Source organism: Pelophylax lessonae, assembly GCF_965119305.1.
Source record: "Pelophylax lessonae genome assembly, chromosome: 2".
Lineage (NCBI taxonomy): Eukaryota > Metazoa > Chordata > Amphibia > Anura > Ranidae > Pelophylax > Pelophylax lessonae.
Genome location: NC_138769.1, coordinates 585,366,863 through 585,382,263, shown reverse-complemented (window position 1 = coordinate 585,382,263; position 15,401 = coordinate 585,366,863). Strand labels below are relative to the sequence as shown.

General features: G+C 45.6%; 1 protein-coding gene across 1 annotated transcript in view; it reads right to left on the bottom strand.

Annotated features, from left to right (window-relative positions):
* Positions 1 to 15,401, bottom strand: part of LOC309545584 (electroneutral sodium bicarbonate exchanger 1) — a 414,564-nt gene that overhangs the window by 147,014 nt on the left and 252,149 nt on the right. Inside the window, exon 5 of the mRNA XM_082244814.1 lies at positions 9,204 to 9,364. Coding sequence (XP_082100940.1) covers positions 9,204 to 9,364 — 161 coding nt within the window. The remainder of the gene's footprint in view (positions 1 to 9,203; positions 9,365 to 15,401) is intronic.

The window sequence follows — 15,401 nt, the reverse complement described above, 5'->3', positions numbered from 1 at the left end:
TGCGGTCACAAGGGTCCCCCCAACATCAGAGTTCCTGGTGTTCTGCCTTTATATCAGTGTCCTCTGATTTCCCTTTCATCAGAGTCTGCAGCATTCCTTTTACCGTGCAAGTAAAAAAAAAATTTAATTTTTGAATTACCGTAAAAATTCATTTCTCTGTTTATTGACGGACACAGTTCCTGATCTTCTAAACCATTGGGTTATACTGCCCCCTACAGGAGTAGGACATTAGACAGAAAAAAAGTCTGGCTACGCCTATGGGCAGTCCCAGGAGGTATACTCACTCTCTCTGCTATAAGTACTCAGTTTTGTTACAAGCAGTGTCATAAGAATTACAATTCCATAGAGGTGTGGGTGCTGTGTCCATCAATGAACATCGGAGAAAAGGATTTTACGGCAAGTCAAAAATCCCATATTCTCTTTCGTTCATTGACAGACACAGCTCTTGATCTTCTTAACCATTGGGACGTCCCAAAAAAAGGGTTAAATACGTGGGGTGGGAACAGTGAAAAAGAAACTCCCAAGGCTAACTATAGCCACCAGGTAAACAGGAGCTCAACCAATACAATACACCCTCAAAGAGAACCAGGTCCTCTAAAAAGCATTCTGCAAAACCTTGCGGACAGCATCCGCAGATGCCAATACATCAACGTTATAGAACTTTGTGAAAGTGTTCACCGATGACCAGGTGGCCGCCTTGCAAACCTGGGTCACTGACGCCTAATGATGGAAGGCCCAGGAGGCACTGGGCACCCGAGTAGATTGTGCCTCGACAGGGAAAGGAGGAACCTAAACCCCTGATGGAATAGGCTTGGATCACTGTCTGATCCATCTGAAAATGGTCGCAGAGGAAGCGGACAACCCTTTTCAAGGCCCATCTGTGAGCACAAATAGTGAGTCTGACTTTCTAAAAGACTCCGTAGCTGCCAGGTATACCCTAATTGCCCGGACCACATCCAAGGCATGCAAGGCAATTTCCTTGGGATGTTTTGGCCTGGGACACAGGGAAGGCAACACAATGTCTTCATTCAAATGAAAATCAGAGACAACCCTTGGAAGGAACGATGGACAGGGACGAAGAACCACCTTATCTCTGTGAACCATCAAGTAAGGTGAACAACAAGATAACACCGCCAATTCCAACACCCTGCATGCAGAGGTGATAGCCACCAAGAAGGCCACCTTCTGGGACAGCGTAAGCAGGGGAATCTCCCGAAGAATCTCAAAAGGAAGTTTCTGGAGGACGAGAGCTCAAAATTGAGGTCCCAAGGTGGCAACCGACCAAATGCCTAACTCCCTGAAGAAAAGTACGCACCAGGGGGTATGCGGCTAAGGGCTGTTGAAAGAAGACTGCTAAGGCCGACATCTGACTATTGATAGTACTCAAGGCCAGTTTCTGCTCAATCCCCAATTGAAGGAAGCTCAAGATCCAAGCCACCGAGAAAAAGCGAGGATAACCCCAAGAGACTCACACTACGCAATGTACGATTTCCACATACGATTGTAAATTTTCCTAGAGGTATATTTCCTAGAGATAGATTTCCTAGCTTTTAACAGCGTTGAAATCACTGACTCAGACAAACCTCTATCCATCAGCACCTGGCGTTCAACAGCCAAGCCGTCAAAGCCAGCGACTGTAAAGCAGGATGGAAGATTGGTCCTTGGGACAGCAGATCCTCCCTAAGTGGAAGCTTCCAAGGAACGTTGGCGACCAGCCCCACCAGATTGGCGTACCAAGCCCGGTGAGGCCAGTCCTGAGCCACTAAGATGAACAGAATCCCTTCTGCCTCGATCCTGTGTAGAAGTCTTGGCAGAAGCTTGAGAGGAGGGAAGGCATAAATCAGATGCTACGGACCCCACGGGGCCACCAGCGCATGTGTGACGTCGGCCAGAGGATCCCGTGACCGAGCCACAAACCTCTGCACCTTTCTGTTGGGCCAAAATGCCAACAGATCCACCACGGGGATGCCCCACCGGAGACTAGGCTTGTGACGGTATCAGATTTTCATGCTGCGATTAATTGATTAAGGTTTTGCCACGGTATACGGTATTATCACGGTATTCTATTATTAAATTTCCACCTCACTTCAATTTCATTGCTGAATTTAGGGGCTTTGGTTCACTTATGCACATTATTATATAGTCAGTCAGTACAGACTCTGTGAACCAGGCCTAAAATAGGTCATCAAGCAGTGTCTGGCCTAACTGGTGATAACTGGTCCTGGCGCTCGGCTCCGATACGATGGCCTGGTCATTAAGAGGGCAAATCCTTGTGGTCAAGAAGTGGTTAAACCTGAAGGAGGTGTTTATAAATTACTTTACTATCGCTTTAGGCCTGGTTCACATGTATGCGGGTTGGTGGTTCACATGTATGCGGGTTGGTGGTTCACATGTATGCGGGTTGGCGGTTCACATGTATGCGGGTTGGCGGTTCACATGTATGCGGGTTGGCGGTTCACATGTATGCGGGTTGGTGGCCCACATTTGCACAGGCATAGCAGCCCATTGATTTGAACGGGCTGCTATGCCCTAATTTTCCGCAGAAAAAAGGTGCATGCAGCATTTTTTTAAAATGCAGTGGCCTTGAAATCCATCCTGCTTTTGCACCATGCGACTAACCTGCAGTTCCTGCTCTGGCAAGCTTTCTGCATTTTTTGTATACGTGGGCATGGCATTTAAAAACAGTTTGCGTGTGCAGCAACGGCAGGTAAGTCGCATGGTGCAAAAGAAGGATGGATTTCATGGCCACTGCATTTTTTTAAATTCTGCATGCACCTTTTTTCAGCTGAAAACGCAGGCATAGCAGCCCAAGCCCATTCACATCAATGGGCTGCTATGCCTGTGCAAATGTGGGCCCCCAACCCGCATACATGTGAACCAGGCCTAAAGCAATAGTAAAGTCATTAATTGGTAAAACCTGCAGGAGGACCGGTGTTTTTATCTATTAATGACTTTACTATTGCTTTAGGCCTGGTTCACATGTATGCGGGTTGGGGGCCCACATTTGCACAGGCATAGCAGCCCATTGATGTGAATGGGCTTGGGCTGCTATGCCTGCGTTTTCAGCTGAAAAAAGGTGCATGCAGAATTTAAAAAAATGCAGTGGCCATGAAATCCATCCTTCTTTTGCACCATGCGACTTACCTGCCGTTGCTGCACACGCAAACTGTTTTTAAATGCCGTGCCCACGTATACAAAAAATGCAGAAAGCTTGCCAGAGCAGGAACTGCAGGTTAGTCGCATGGTGCAAAAGCAGGATGGATTTCAAGGCCACTGCATTTTAAAAAAATGCTGCATGCACCTTTTTTCTGCGGAAAATTAGGGCATAGCAGCCCATTCAAATCAATGGGCTGCTATGCCTGTGCAAATGTGGGCCGCCAACCCGCATACATGTGAACTGCCAACCCGCATACATGTGAACTGCCAACCCGCATACATGTGAACTGCCAACCCGCATACATGTGAACCAGGCCTAAAGCAATAGTAAAGTCATTAATAGATAAAAACACCGGTCCTCCTGCAGGTTTAACCACTTCTGGATCGCAAGGATTTGCCCCTTTAAAGACCAGGCCATCGGATCAGAGCGCCAGGACCAGTCATCACCAGGTAGGCCAGACACTGCTTGATGGCTATAGAATAATGTAATGTGGGCTGCTATGCGTGTGTGTGTGTATATATATATATATATATATATATATATATATATATATATATATATATATATATATATATATATATATATATGAGCTGCACGATTCTGGCCAAAATGAGAATCACGATTTTTTAGCTTGGAATAAAGATCACGATTCTCTCACGATTCTCTGTGTAACAAAAAAAAAAAATTGGGATAACTTTACTGTTACGTTTTTTTTTTTTTTTTTATTCATTAAAGTCTAATAATTGCGTTTGAAAGACTGCTGCGCAAATACAGTGTGACATAAAATATTACAACAATCGCCATTTTTTTTCTGTAGGGTCTCTGCTAAAAAAATATATAAAATGTTTGGGGGTTCTAAGTACTTTTCTAGCAAAAAAGAACTGATTTTAACTTGCAAGCAACAGTGTCAGAAAAAGGTCTAGTCTTTAAGAGGTTAAACTTCCTTTCTCCCTGGCAGAGGGAAGGAAAAGATACAAATGTAATCATTTTTGTTTATAGTTACTGGGAGACTTAATGCTGAAAGGCATTAGCTGTGTGAGTGAATGAGTCATCCAGCTCACTGAAATGTATCAATTCACAAGTCAGACCCAGGAGCAGATAAACTCGGTATTTTAAAAATGCCACAATAACAATACCGTGGCTATGCAATACCGCGATATATCGAATTACCGAAAACCGGCATATGTCTACCGGAGACACAAATGATGAACCACCTCCGGATAAAGGGACCACTCCCCTTGGTCCAACACCTGCCGACTGAGTTAATCCACCTGCCAATTTTCCATCCCGGGAATGTGTACAGCGGAGAGAGGGCTGGAACGATCCGTTCTGCCCACCTTAAAATGTCGGCTACCTCCAGAGCTGTCAGGACACTTTTTGTGTCCCCCTGGTGATTGATATAAGCCACGGCCGTGGCACTGTCCAATTGAATGCGAACTGGACATATCTGAAGACGATTCGTCCAATGGTCCAGGCACAGTCTGATTGCTTGAAGTTCCAAGACATTGATCGGTAGTTTGAACTCTTCCAGTGTCCAGAGCCCCGGAGCAGAATTTTTGCAGAGGACGCCTCCCCAGCCGGACAGGCTGGCAACCATGGTGACCACTGTCCAGTACAAGGGGAGGAAGAATTTGCCCAGCCGAAGTGCCGGAGAGAAAAGGCAACATATCAGGGACACAAAGGACTCCGGGACAGCCGATGGATGGTTGGGACCCAGGGGGCCCCGCAGCCTCAGAGAGGGGAGATGTACGCCAAAGACTCCATGAGTCACCAGGGGGATCCTATAAAAAGTGTAAAACACTGCAAAGGGACAACCCCCACAGCGCTGGCAGCACTAACCAGTCGCCAGGCACAAAGCACCAAGCGATCCTCAGCAAAAAGGAGAGGACCCCAGCAGACTCCCCACCCAGCAGAATGCAGCCACCAGGATAATCTGCACTCCACGTCCAGCAATCAGGAAGTGAAAAGATCCAGGAGTCAGCACCAGGGGATAAGTAGGGGCGCCCATTGCCAAAATCGCCAGCCAGAGGGCTCCACTGTCATGGCCGCTGCTATTTTTCATTGGCAAACCACCGCAAAATGGCCACCGGACTACACCAACATGGCGGTCGTGCATTCAGCACACAGGCTACAGCAAAATGGTGGCCCCGGGTTGCACCAGGAGGGATCTCTAGGTCTCAAGGAGAGGCCCAGGCAAGACCGGGGGGGAGCAGGAGCCCTCACCAGGTACAACCCCCCCACACAGCTGATTGTCTGGTCTCCGGCGCCCCCCTGCCGCCCTCATCACCAGCATAGCGCCCTGCTCCCACCCCAGCAGGTGGACCAAACCACACACAGCCCCAGCATAAGTGAAGGGGGGTAGGATGAAGGGACGGATGAAAGGGGGTGCCTGATGGCAAGGAGGGGAACCCGGGGGTCCGACCGTCCCAAGGAGGGGCCCACGTCCACCCCAAAACACTCCACGGGGAGAGGGGGGACAGTTACTCACCATACCAGGAACCACGCGGGCACCGCTCCAGTACAGAACCCCTCGCCATCAAAATGGGGGGGGCTGCAACTCGGGCTGAGACTTGGTCATATGCGACCTCACGAGGCGTTTAATTCGCAGACCAGCCCCGTCCAGTGGCTGACCTAGCACGGAGCTGAGAACTGCATGCGCTCGCTGACCCAACTGGGGTGACCACGGGATATAGATTATCCAGCCCGCTGCCCAGTCCGGCAGTTGATTGTAGATCTCACAGGAAAAAAAACAGGGAGAAAAATTTCTATCTAAAAAGAAAAAATTTCCAGGACCAGAGATCCCAGCAAGGAAATAGGTCCTTAATCCTGACTAGGCAGAAAAAAACCTATAGTACCTATATAGTACCTATAGCAGAGAGAGGAATTATACCCCCCGGGACTGCCCAGAGGCGTAGCCAGACTTTTTTTCTGCCTAGTGTCCTACTCCTGTAGGGGGCAGTATAACCCAATTGTTATGAAGATCAGGAGCTGTTTCCGTCAAAGAACGAAAGATATATACAGGCAGATACTTATCCATCTTGCCATATCATCAGGAAGGCCTGTAATTGGCCCCAAATTTATTTTGCAGCAGAACAAAGACCTCATACAGCCAATGTTATTAAGCGTGAACTATATTCAGCGTAAAGAAGAACAAGGAGTCCTGGAAGTGAGGGTTTTGCCCTCACAGTGCCCTTATCTCAACATCATCAAGTCTGTCTGGGGTTACATGAAGAGACAGAAGGATGTAAGGCAGCCTACATCTAAAGAAGATCTGTGGTTAGTTCCCCAATATGTTTGGAACAACCTTTTGCTCTACACAAGCCTATTTCCTCTGATTTCTGATAAGCTCATGAAAATGCTAATTTAACCGGAGCGGCGTGGTGAAGCCAGTATTGCTGAAAATCATTATTCACCTTTATTTTCTACTATTCATCATCTTGGGACTCTCAACTACAAGTGACTTTCACTCAATTGAGTTATTTGTTCAATATTTCACTATTTTTTGCTACAACCTTTGCGATTTATTCTCTATATTTGTTTTTTTGTGACCTGTATCTATTGCATGCAAATTATTGGGATAATTCACACTTCATTGAAGAGATATTTGACTTTAAGATGTATTATTTGCTCACTTTATTTATATTTATCTGTGACAATTTGTGGTTATTGTCCATGATTGATTACAGTTTTCCAATTATTCATTTTTTGGGACATTTGGTTGTTCCACTTCAGATTAGCGCAGCTTTTTCTTTCCTTATGTTTGGTGGTATCTCACTATAAGCTGCAGCTGTTTGATCTCTGGCCACATTAGCACAGTTATATACTGGTGTTATGCGTTTGGAACAACCTACCTGCTGAGTGCCTTCAAAACCTGTGTGCAAGTGTCCAAGATGAGACAGAAATTTGGACTATGGAGCCTCAGAGAACTCACCATCGAAGGAAAAACACTGGTACTCCGCAGCGAGATTCTCCCTGTGTTGCAGTACCTCGCCCAGGCCTGCCCCCCCAGGTCAACACCTGCAAGGCCATCACCAGGGCAGTGTTTCACTTCATCTGGGGCTCCAAAATGGACAGAGTGAAGCGGTCAGCCATGTTCAAGAACCTCTCAAGGGCGGTAAGGGCGTGCCCGGCATCGCAACGTTACTGAGGGTGTTCTTTGATTGCAACTGCCTCCGCAGGACTTTAGTGGACAGAACTTTGGACTCTGGCGGCAACTCCATGTCCCGTTTTTTCCTTTTTCCTCTTTGGAGGTCCCTTGGATGGGACAAATGGGACAGTTCCATTCCCTACAACTGGGACACTCCTTGGTACTACTTGGGACACTTTCAAGTTTATCAAGGAGCAAGGGCTGCATGGAGTTAAGCCCGACTTGTGGAAGCCAAAAAACTATCTACAAGTTGATCAGAGCATCGAACATTGTTGAGACTGCTCCAGGCCTCCCTTCAGCCACTTGCAAAGTGGTCTGGAGGAATGTTTCTTCAAAGGGACTCACCAACAGGCATAAAGATATGGCATGGATGGCAATACAAGGGGGGTTGCTGCTCAGGACATTTATGCAAGCCAGAAACTTGTGCAGATACAGGCACTGCCAATTTTTGCATCATCCAGGAGGAAACGTCTTTTCACATTTTCTGGGAGTGCCCCTTTGCACAGAGCCTGTTGAGGGCCTTGGAACCTGAACTTAAAGACTTTGTTCCACAGACTGCCATCACACATTTCGGTGTGCTGAATGGACTTTTCCATGGAACTTTTTCCCAGGAGGAAATTGACAACGCCTGGCGGGTGTTGTGTTGCTTTAAGGACGCTCTATAGAAAAGCGCCTTATCCACCAGCGGGAGAGGATGTCCATTGAGGACTGTCGCAGACTGGTTCACAGTCTGCTCAGAGACTATAACCTGATGGTTCTCATGGAGGAAGAGCAGGTCTGAAGATTTCCCATTCCCCCACTCTCCCTTGTGTGTCTTTGTCTATTCAATAAAGCTTCCGGCTTGTGACTTCATTTCCCTCCCCTTACCCCTCTCTCCCAACCCCACCATCACACCTGTTGCTTTTTGAAACGTAAATGTTGTTTGATAGTTACAAGTATACGATTTCTAGTTCATGCTTTAGGGGTATTGCAGCGTCATGCATGATGTGATGGCATGGGGTATCCTTACTCCGCACAACACATCAGTCAACATACCGCAGAATGAATGTACTTTGAATGCATTTATTTGTATGATCGGAAATGTATTGAAATGTAGTGTATTTATGCGCTGCGTCGCAGTACAGGGGAGAATGTACCCCGACAAAGTATTGTTTTTTTGTATATTCTTATGCAAATAAAGTATACATTTTCTACATTTTCAACCTGTGTGCAAGTGTACCTAGAAGAATTAATGCTGTATTGAAGGCAAAGGAGGTCACGCCAAGTATTGATTCAAATTATATTTCTCTTTTGTTTATTTACTTTCTATTTTGTTAATTTATAAACTATTACCACTTCTATTTCTGAAATCATTCTCAATTTACAGCATTTTGCACACCTGCCTAAAACTTTTACACAGTACCGTATAGGTACAATTAGGGGTAGTCCCAGCAAAGCTTTTGCTACTGTCCAATCACCTGACGGTAGCAGCATATAACCGATGATATGCAAATAAATTGCTGTTCCCGTACTGTCTAATTAAGATGGATCTATCCCCACCTGTGCAGTATTTGTTTTTGTGGAGTGGATATCTCCGGGTCAAATAAGTAGCCTAGACTAACTCTTCCATGCATCCATGTTTATGCACCTGACATCAGGTTCCCCTGACATTCTCAGGGGAACAACGGGAATTTTCTCAAAAGCTTCACCTAAATCAAATTACTGTGCTCCATGACCCAGAAGTCTCTGCACAGATTGAGGGCAGCCCCCAGTCAAATCAAATAAGAGTAATGTAAATATGAATTATTTTCAGGAGGCATCTTACAGAAAACCTGTCATAAAAGAAATATGGGGGTTTGCTGTGGCTCCTTAGCTTACACTGAAACAAAGCTGAATTACACAGGCAGTTGAGTATTATACCTGCTATTTCCTCGATGGTGTTTGCCCGCATATCTAGCTGAACTGTTCCATTGATGATGCAGCTTCTCAGTTCAAACAGGCTGTGCAGAGAGAGGGTGGCTACATACGGTTTACTCCAACGCTCACCTCCATCTTCTACATCTTCTTCAAACTTCAACCACCTGAATGTAAGATATCAGTAAATCTTATTTGCATTGACAAAATTCACAGGGTGATGAATGGACCTGTCTCTGTATTGATCTGCTTAGTATGAAAGAAAACGTGCTCTTTGCAGTGTAAAATGTGGATTTTGTGCATGAATCTGCTATATACTGTATAACATTGACAGTTTAGATATTAACAGCTAGTTATGATCCAAAATGCTATCAATATTCATACCAATCACACCATTAGGTCACAAATCATAAAAAAAATAAAGATTTGTACGTACTTTAAACATGAGCAAAAACTGGTAACACACACAAGGATCCAACCAATTAAACTGACTTAATGGCTTATTATCTTGGGTAAAATCTCCTACCTACAATGACTTGTGACTGACTAATACACCATTACCGTACACATGCAGTAAAGGGTAATTTCCCCAGAAAATTATCACCTGGCAAATGTAAAGATTGTAATATGGTAAATATCATGCAAATATCAGGCCTTACGTGGTCATTCTGTGGTTAAAGCGGAGTTCCAACCTAACCGCACACTCACCTGTCCCACGGTCCAGCGATGCGCGGTCTTCTCCCTCTCTGCTCTGCGGCGCCGGCATCACTGATGTGGGCACCCGGCTGTGACAGTTTGCAGCTTCACAGCCGGGTATGCACTGCGCATGCACGAGTTGCGCTATGCGTCGTGATTGGCCGGCAATCTTCTGGGACCTCTGACATGTCCCAGAAGATTGCAGGGAAGGAGGGAGAGAGGAGAACTTCCGCTCAGGGCGCCACGGCGCTCCGAGCGAAGTGGGAGCGGGTACCTGTCAAAACTAGGTACCCGCTCCCCCCCCCCCCCCCAAAAAATGACATGCCAAATGTGGCATGTCAGGGGGTTAGGACTATTTAAAGCGGAAGTTCCACTTTTGGGTGGAACTCCACTTTAAAGTAGAACTTTAGTTAGAAAATTAAGTCTTGCTAGATGACTTCAGGCTGGCCCCTTTTGCAGGTATAGCTATGTAAAACATTAAAAATAAGTGTCTATTCCTTTAAAAACCCAGTAGTACACTGTCTCACCCTGCTTTGCACATGCTCAGTTGCTCTACATTTTTAGGCATTGCCGTGTTCGTAGAGGTCGATCTGCTGACGGCCATAAAATGGAATGAAACCCTCCTATCCTTTAAAGCCAAGGAAGCTGCTTCTGTTTAATCTGCAACTGCAATGTGCTGCACATGTGTTAAGTTATGACACCAGCCATTTGATGGTTTGACAGTTCGAGGACATAAGCAAATGTAGCAGTTAACATTCCCAAAATTCCAAGAACATAACTGTTTTTTTAAACTATTAAATTGATGGGTTTATTTCCACTAGATAAATTTTAATTTCTATAGCGCCTACAGATATACACTTAAAGTGAGAGTAAACTCCCATCTCTGACTTTTACCTATAGGTAAGCCTATAATAAGGCTTACCTATAGGTAATGTAAATATCTTCTAAACATGCACCATTTATAAGGTAATTACTGTACATGCAGCCAGTGACATCACTAGCACAGTCCTGTGTTGTAAGCGGTGGCTCCCGCGTGCATGTGCCGGAGTGACGTCATCGCGGCTCAGGCCACTCACACAGCTTGAGTCAGCGAACCTGAAAAGAAGACCAGGGGAAGATGGAAGCCCTCTCAGTGGTGACTGGGTGGCTCTGGAGAGCTTTGTTTTCAGGTAAGTTTCACCTTTACCTTGCAGGTTGCAAAAAAATAAAAAAAAAACATACACACAGCAGTTTTCTATTGCTTAACACACAATGTATTGTATTATCCTATGTAACAGCTAATATAGACACAAGGAATTGGGTTATGCTACCTGTTACATTATATTGTGATTTCATGATACTTCATTGGGTTGGCCAGATAGCAGGGGTTATTTTGGTTTTAATTGTTTTTTAATTAATTCCAATTGTGTATTTTCCAATATTTCACAGGCTCTTGTAACTTCAAGTGTTTAATCTATAAATTTGGTTCTTGATTTTTGAACATATGGTAGGTATGTAGATGATATTTGGAGTATGCACTAGTCCCCACAGAGACGGATTTTTTGAAGCGTAGTTGGACTGGTTTAGATGATCGAGGGGGGACTCCAGACTTTTAGCCTATAGCCTCCTCTTTGTCTTTTATTTGGGCCAGTTCACACCTGAATCGCAAAGGGATGTGGTCCAAGTTCCTGTGTAATTCCTGTGACTCAGTGCGGTGCAATTTTCAGCTTATTCATTTGAATAGGTTGAAATCGTACAGGAACACACCAAAAGTAGTGCAAGCAGCACTTCTAAAAAGGCACTGCCACAGGATTGCATGGTACTGCGGTACTATGCCATCCAGTGAAGGCAAACCCACAGCGTTTGGGGTGTCATTAGGAATACATTTACAACTGCAGCGGATCGCACACCCAGTGCATTTTGAATGTGGTGCGGGAATCACGCATGTAACATGGGATTCCTTTAACGCGTTCTGGTGTGAAGGAGCCCTTTAAGTTGTCAATCTGTGTTTACCAAGTTATTTAAGGTGTAATTAAAGGCAAAACTTTTTTAATTTTGGATAGAGTGGTGAAGGATTAGAACACCTGGCAGGTTTTTTTTTCCATCCTCTCTAACAAAATTCCAAAGTTTGGGTTGGTACAAGAACAGGAATAGAAGGGAAATCTTCCAATTGAGACACCTTGTTCAGATGACCTTGATTACAACCAGGGATTTCCTCACTTTGTAGGGATTTCATCCCACTTCCTGTTTGGCTTTGGGACAGGAAGTGAAGGGAAATCTCCCCAATGGGACATGGCAAAAAAATAAATAAATAAATAAAAATAGTTCTTACAGGGGTTATAACCCTTTCTCTATCCAAAAAAATTGGTTGTGCCTTTAGTTCTACTAAAACAGCTGAACAAACATGTCATTGAAGTGTGTTTATAGCCAAATTTCTATTTCCTAGTTTTGAATGAAGCATGAAAGGAATAAAACCCCATCAGGTTCTAATTGCTGCCTATTTCCCTGCTGTGGAGATTGAACCCCCTAATTGTCCTGGGGACTAATGACTCTGGGATAGAAAGTGACAGGGAATCCATAGGGTTTGATTTTTTACTAAAGGCAAATAGAATTGTCACTTTGCAAAGTTTGCCCTCTGCAAGTGCAGATGCTCCAGAGCTTAGTAAATGAGGTAAAGCTTCACTTTACAAAGAGTACCCAATCACGTGCAAGGAGAACGGAAAAAAAAAAATATCATTTTTTTCTTGCACATGATTGGAAAATTAAAAGTCAGCAGAGCTTCTGCTCGTTTACAAAGCTCTGGAGCAACTGTTCTTTACAAAGTGCAACTGCACTTTACAAAGTGCACAATCTATGTGCCTTTAATAAAAAATTCAACCTCATAGTCTTTCACTTGCCATCTGAACAGGAATGGGAGGAGACATCCTCTAGTAGGGACACCTTTTCATGTGACAACTGCCTAAAGGGGATTTTCCTCTCCTTAGAAAGGTGTCCAAATGGAGTTCATTGACAGACACAGCTTCCCCATTATTCAGAACCATACGGTTATATTGCCCCTACAGGAGTAGGACACTAGGCAGAAAAAATACTTGGCTATGCCTATGGGCAGTCCCTGGTGGTATACTCCCCCCCCCCCTCTCTGCTGTAGGTCTTCAGTTTAGTAAGAAATAGTGTCAGAAGAATTACAACTCCATAGAGGGGTGGGTGCTGTGCCTGTCATTGAACTCAGAGAAAAATGGATTTTTGTAAAATCTTACCGTAAAATCCTTTTCTCTTAGCTCATTGACAGACGTAGTCCTCGGTGATACAGCACCTTCGGGTTATGTTGCCTCCACAGGAGCAGGACTAGACAGGAAATAAAAATGCTCTGGCCACACCCCAGGGGCAGTCCCCGAGGGTATATCCTCTCTCTCTCCGCCACAGCAAATCAGTTATGTCACAAGAGCAGTGCTTAGAGAATTTAACCCAACCCAACTCAAAAACAGAGGGGCGGGTACTACGTCTGTCAATGAGCTAAGAGAAAAGGATTTTACGGTAAGATTTTACAAAAATCCATTTTTCTCTATCGCTCATTGACAGACGTAGTCCTCGGTGATACAGCACCTTCGGGAAGTCCCAGAGCAGTATCACAAATGAGGGGTGGGAAAATGGAAATCAAATCCAAATCTAGAAGGCCCAACCGGTGCCAACTAGAAGTTTACAATGCTCATCCTTAATGATGAGACTCAACAAAAAAATTTTTCAACAGAAAAAAACCCTCGAGGTAGACCACCGGTCTCCTCAAATTGCGGCCTGCAGCACTTTGCGGCCAAAAGAGGCATCCGCCGATGCCATCACATCAATTTTATAAAATTTTGTAAAGGTATGTACCGACGACCAGGTGGCCGCCTTACATACCTGGACCACTGACGCCTGATGGCGAAAGGCCCAGGAAGTACTGAGCGCTCGAGTGGAGTGCGCCCTAACAGGGAACGGAGGACTCTGACCCTTAATAGAATGAGCCTGTACCACCGTCTGTCTAATCCATTTGGCAATAGTCGCGGCAGATGCAGGCAACCCCTTTCTGGGGCCATCCGTGATCACAAAAAGTGAATCCGTCTTACGGAACGATTCCGTAGCCTTCAGGTATACCCTGATTGCCCGAACCACATCCAAGGAATGCAACGCATGTTCCCGATGATGATTGGGCTGAGGACACAAGGAAGGTAGTACAATATCTTCATTCAGATGAAAATCTGAAACCACCTTAGGAAGAAAGGATGGCTTAGGATGGAGTACTACCTTATCCCTATGAATCACCAAGTATGGGGACTGGCATGATAAAGCAGCCAGTTCTGACACCCTGCGTGCAGAAGTGATAGCCACCAAGAAGGCCACCTTCTGGGATAAAGTAAGCAAGGGAATCTCCCTGATGTTTTCAAAAGGAGGTTTCTGTAGAACCGACAAAACCAAATTAAGATCCCAGGGCGGTAAGGGCGCGCAGACTGGTGGAGCCAGGTGCCGCACCCCCTGGATGAAAACCAAGGACTTGGTAGCTAAAAGTTTCTGAAAGAAAATTGCTAATGCTGAAACTTGACCCTTGATGGTGCTCAAGGCTAGCTTCTGCTCAACCCCTTGTTGCAAAAAGGCCAATATTCTAGTCACCGAATAGGTACGTGGAGGAAATCCTAAAGATTCGCACCTCGCGATATAAGTCTTCCATGTGTGATAATAGACTCTGCTGGAAGTCGCTTTCCTTGCTTTAATAAGGGTAGGAATGACTGAAGCTGACAACCCTCTGTCCTTCAGTACTTGGGTCTCAATGGCCAGGCCATTAAAACCAGCGACTGTAAAGCACAATGGTAGATTGGTCCTCGAGACCGCAGATACTCCCTGAGACGCAGTTCCCACGGAACGTCCGCGACTAGCAAGTCCAAGTCGGCCAGGCCGGCTTGACGAGGCCAGCCTAGAATTTCTAGGACCACTGGCACTGACGAGATCTGAACCAGGCGTCCCTAGAGCTATCTGGCCCCGACCATCCGACAAAGTCTGGTCGTTTTCTGTTCCCACACATTTATCCGACACCTGATTCCTATCAGGAACGGTGATCTCTCCTGGTTGAATCTCAGGGACCGAAGTCACCCAGCTAGAGGCTTCTTGGTCTGTCTGGTCAACCAGATCCGATTCCTGTGGGGAATTGAGACTAATTTTAGGAAAAGGTAAAGGAAAAGATCTATTCAGGGAACAGTGACTACCACTCCCTGTAGTACTTAAATGTTGGAAGGGAAGAATCGCACCGGTAGTAGTAGTCGATGCTCGATCTAATGTCCTGAATACCGGTGAAAACGTCCCCCCACCCTCAACCCGGGTGGGGGCGCACCTTCAGGCTGTGTAATCCTTTGCTTCGGGTTTGGCTGAGTCGGTCCTCTGTTTGTCCGACCAGCCTTTCTTGAACCCTCCTGGAGGAGTCTTGCCTTTCCCGCTTGTTCCAGCCGGGCGTGCGAACCCTTTATGGGCGGTAAAGAAAGGTCCTCGCTTGTTGCGAGGTCC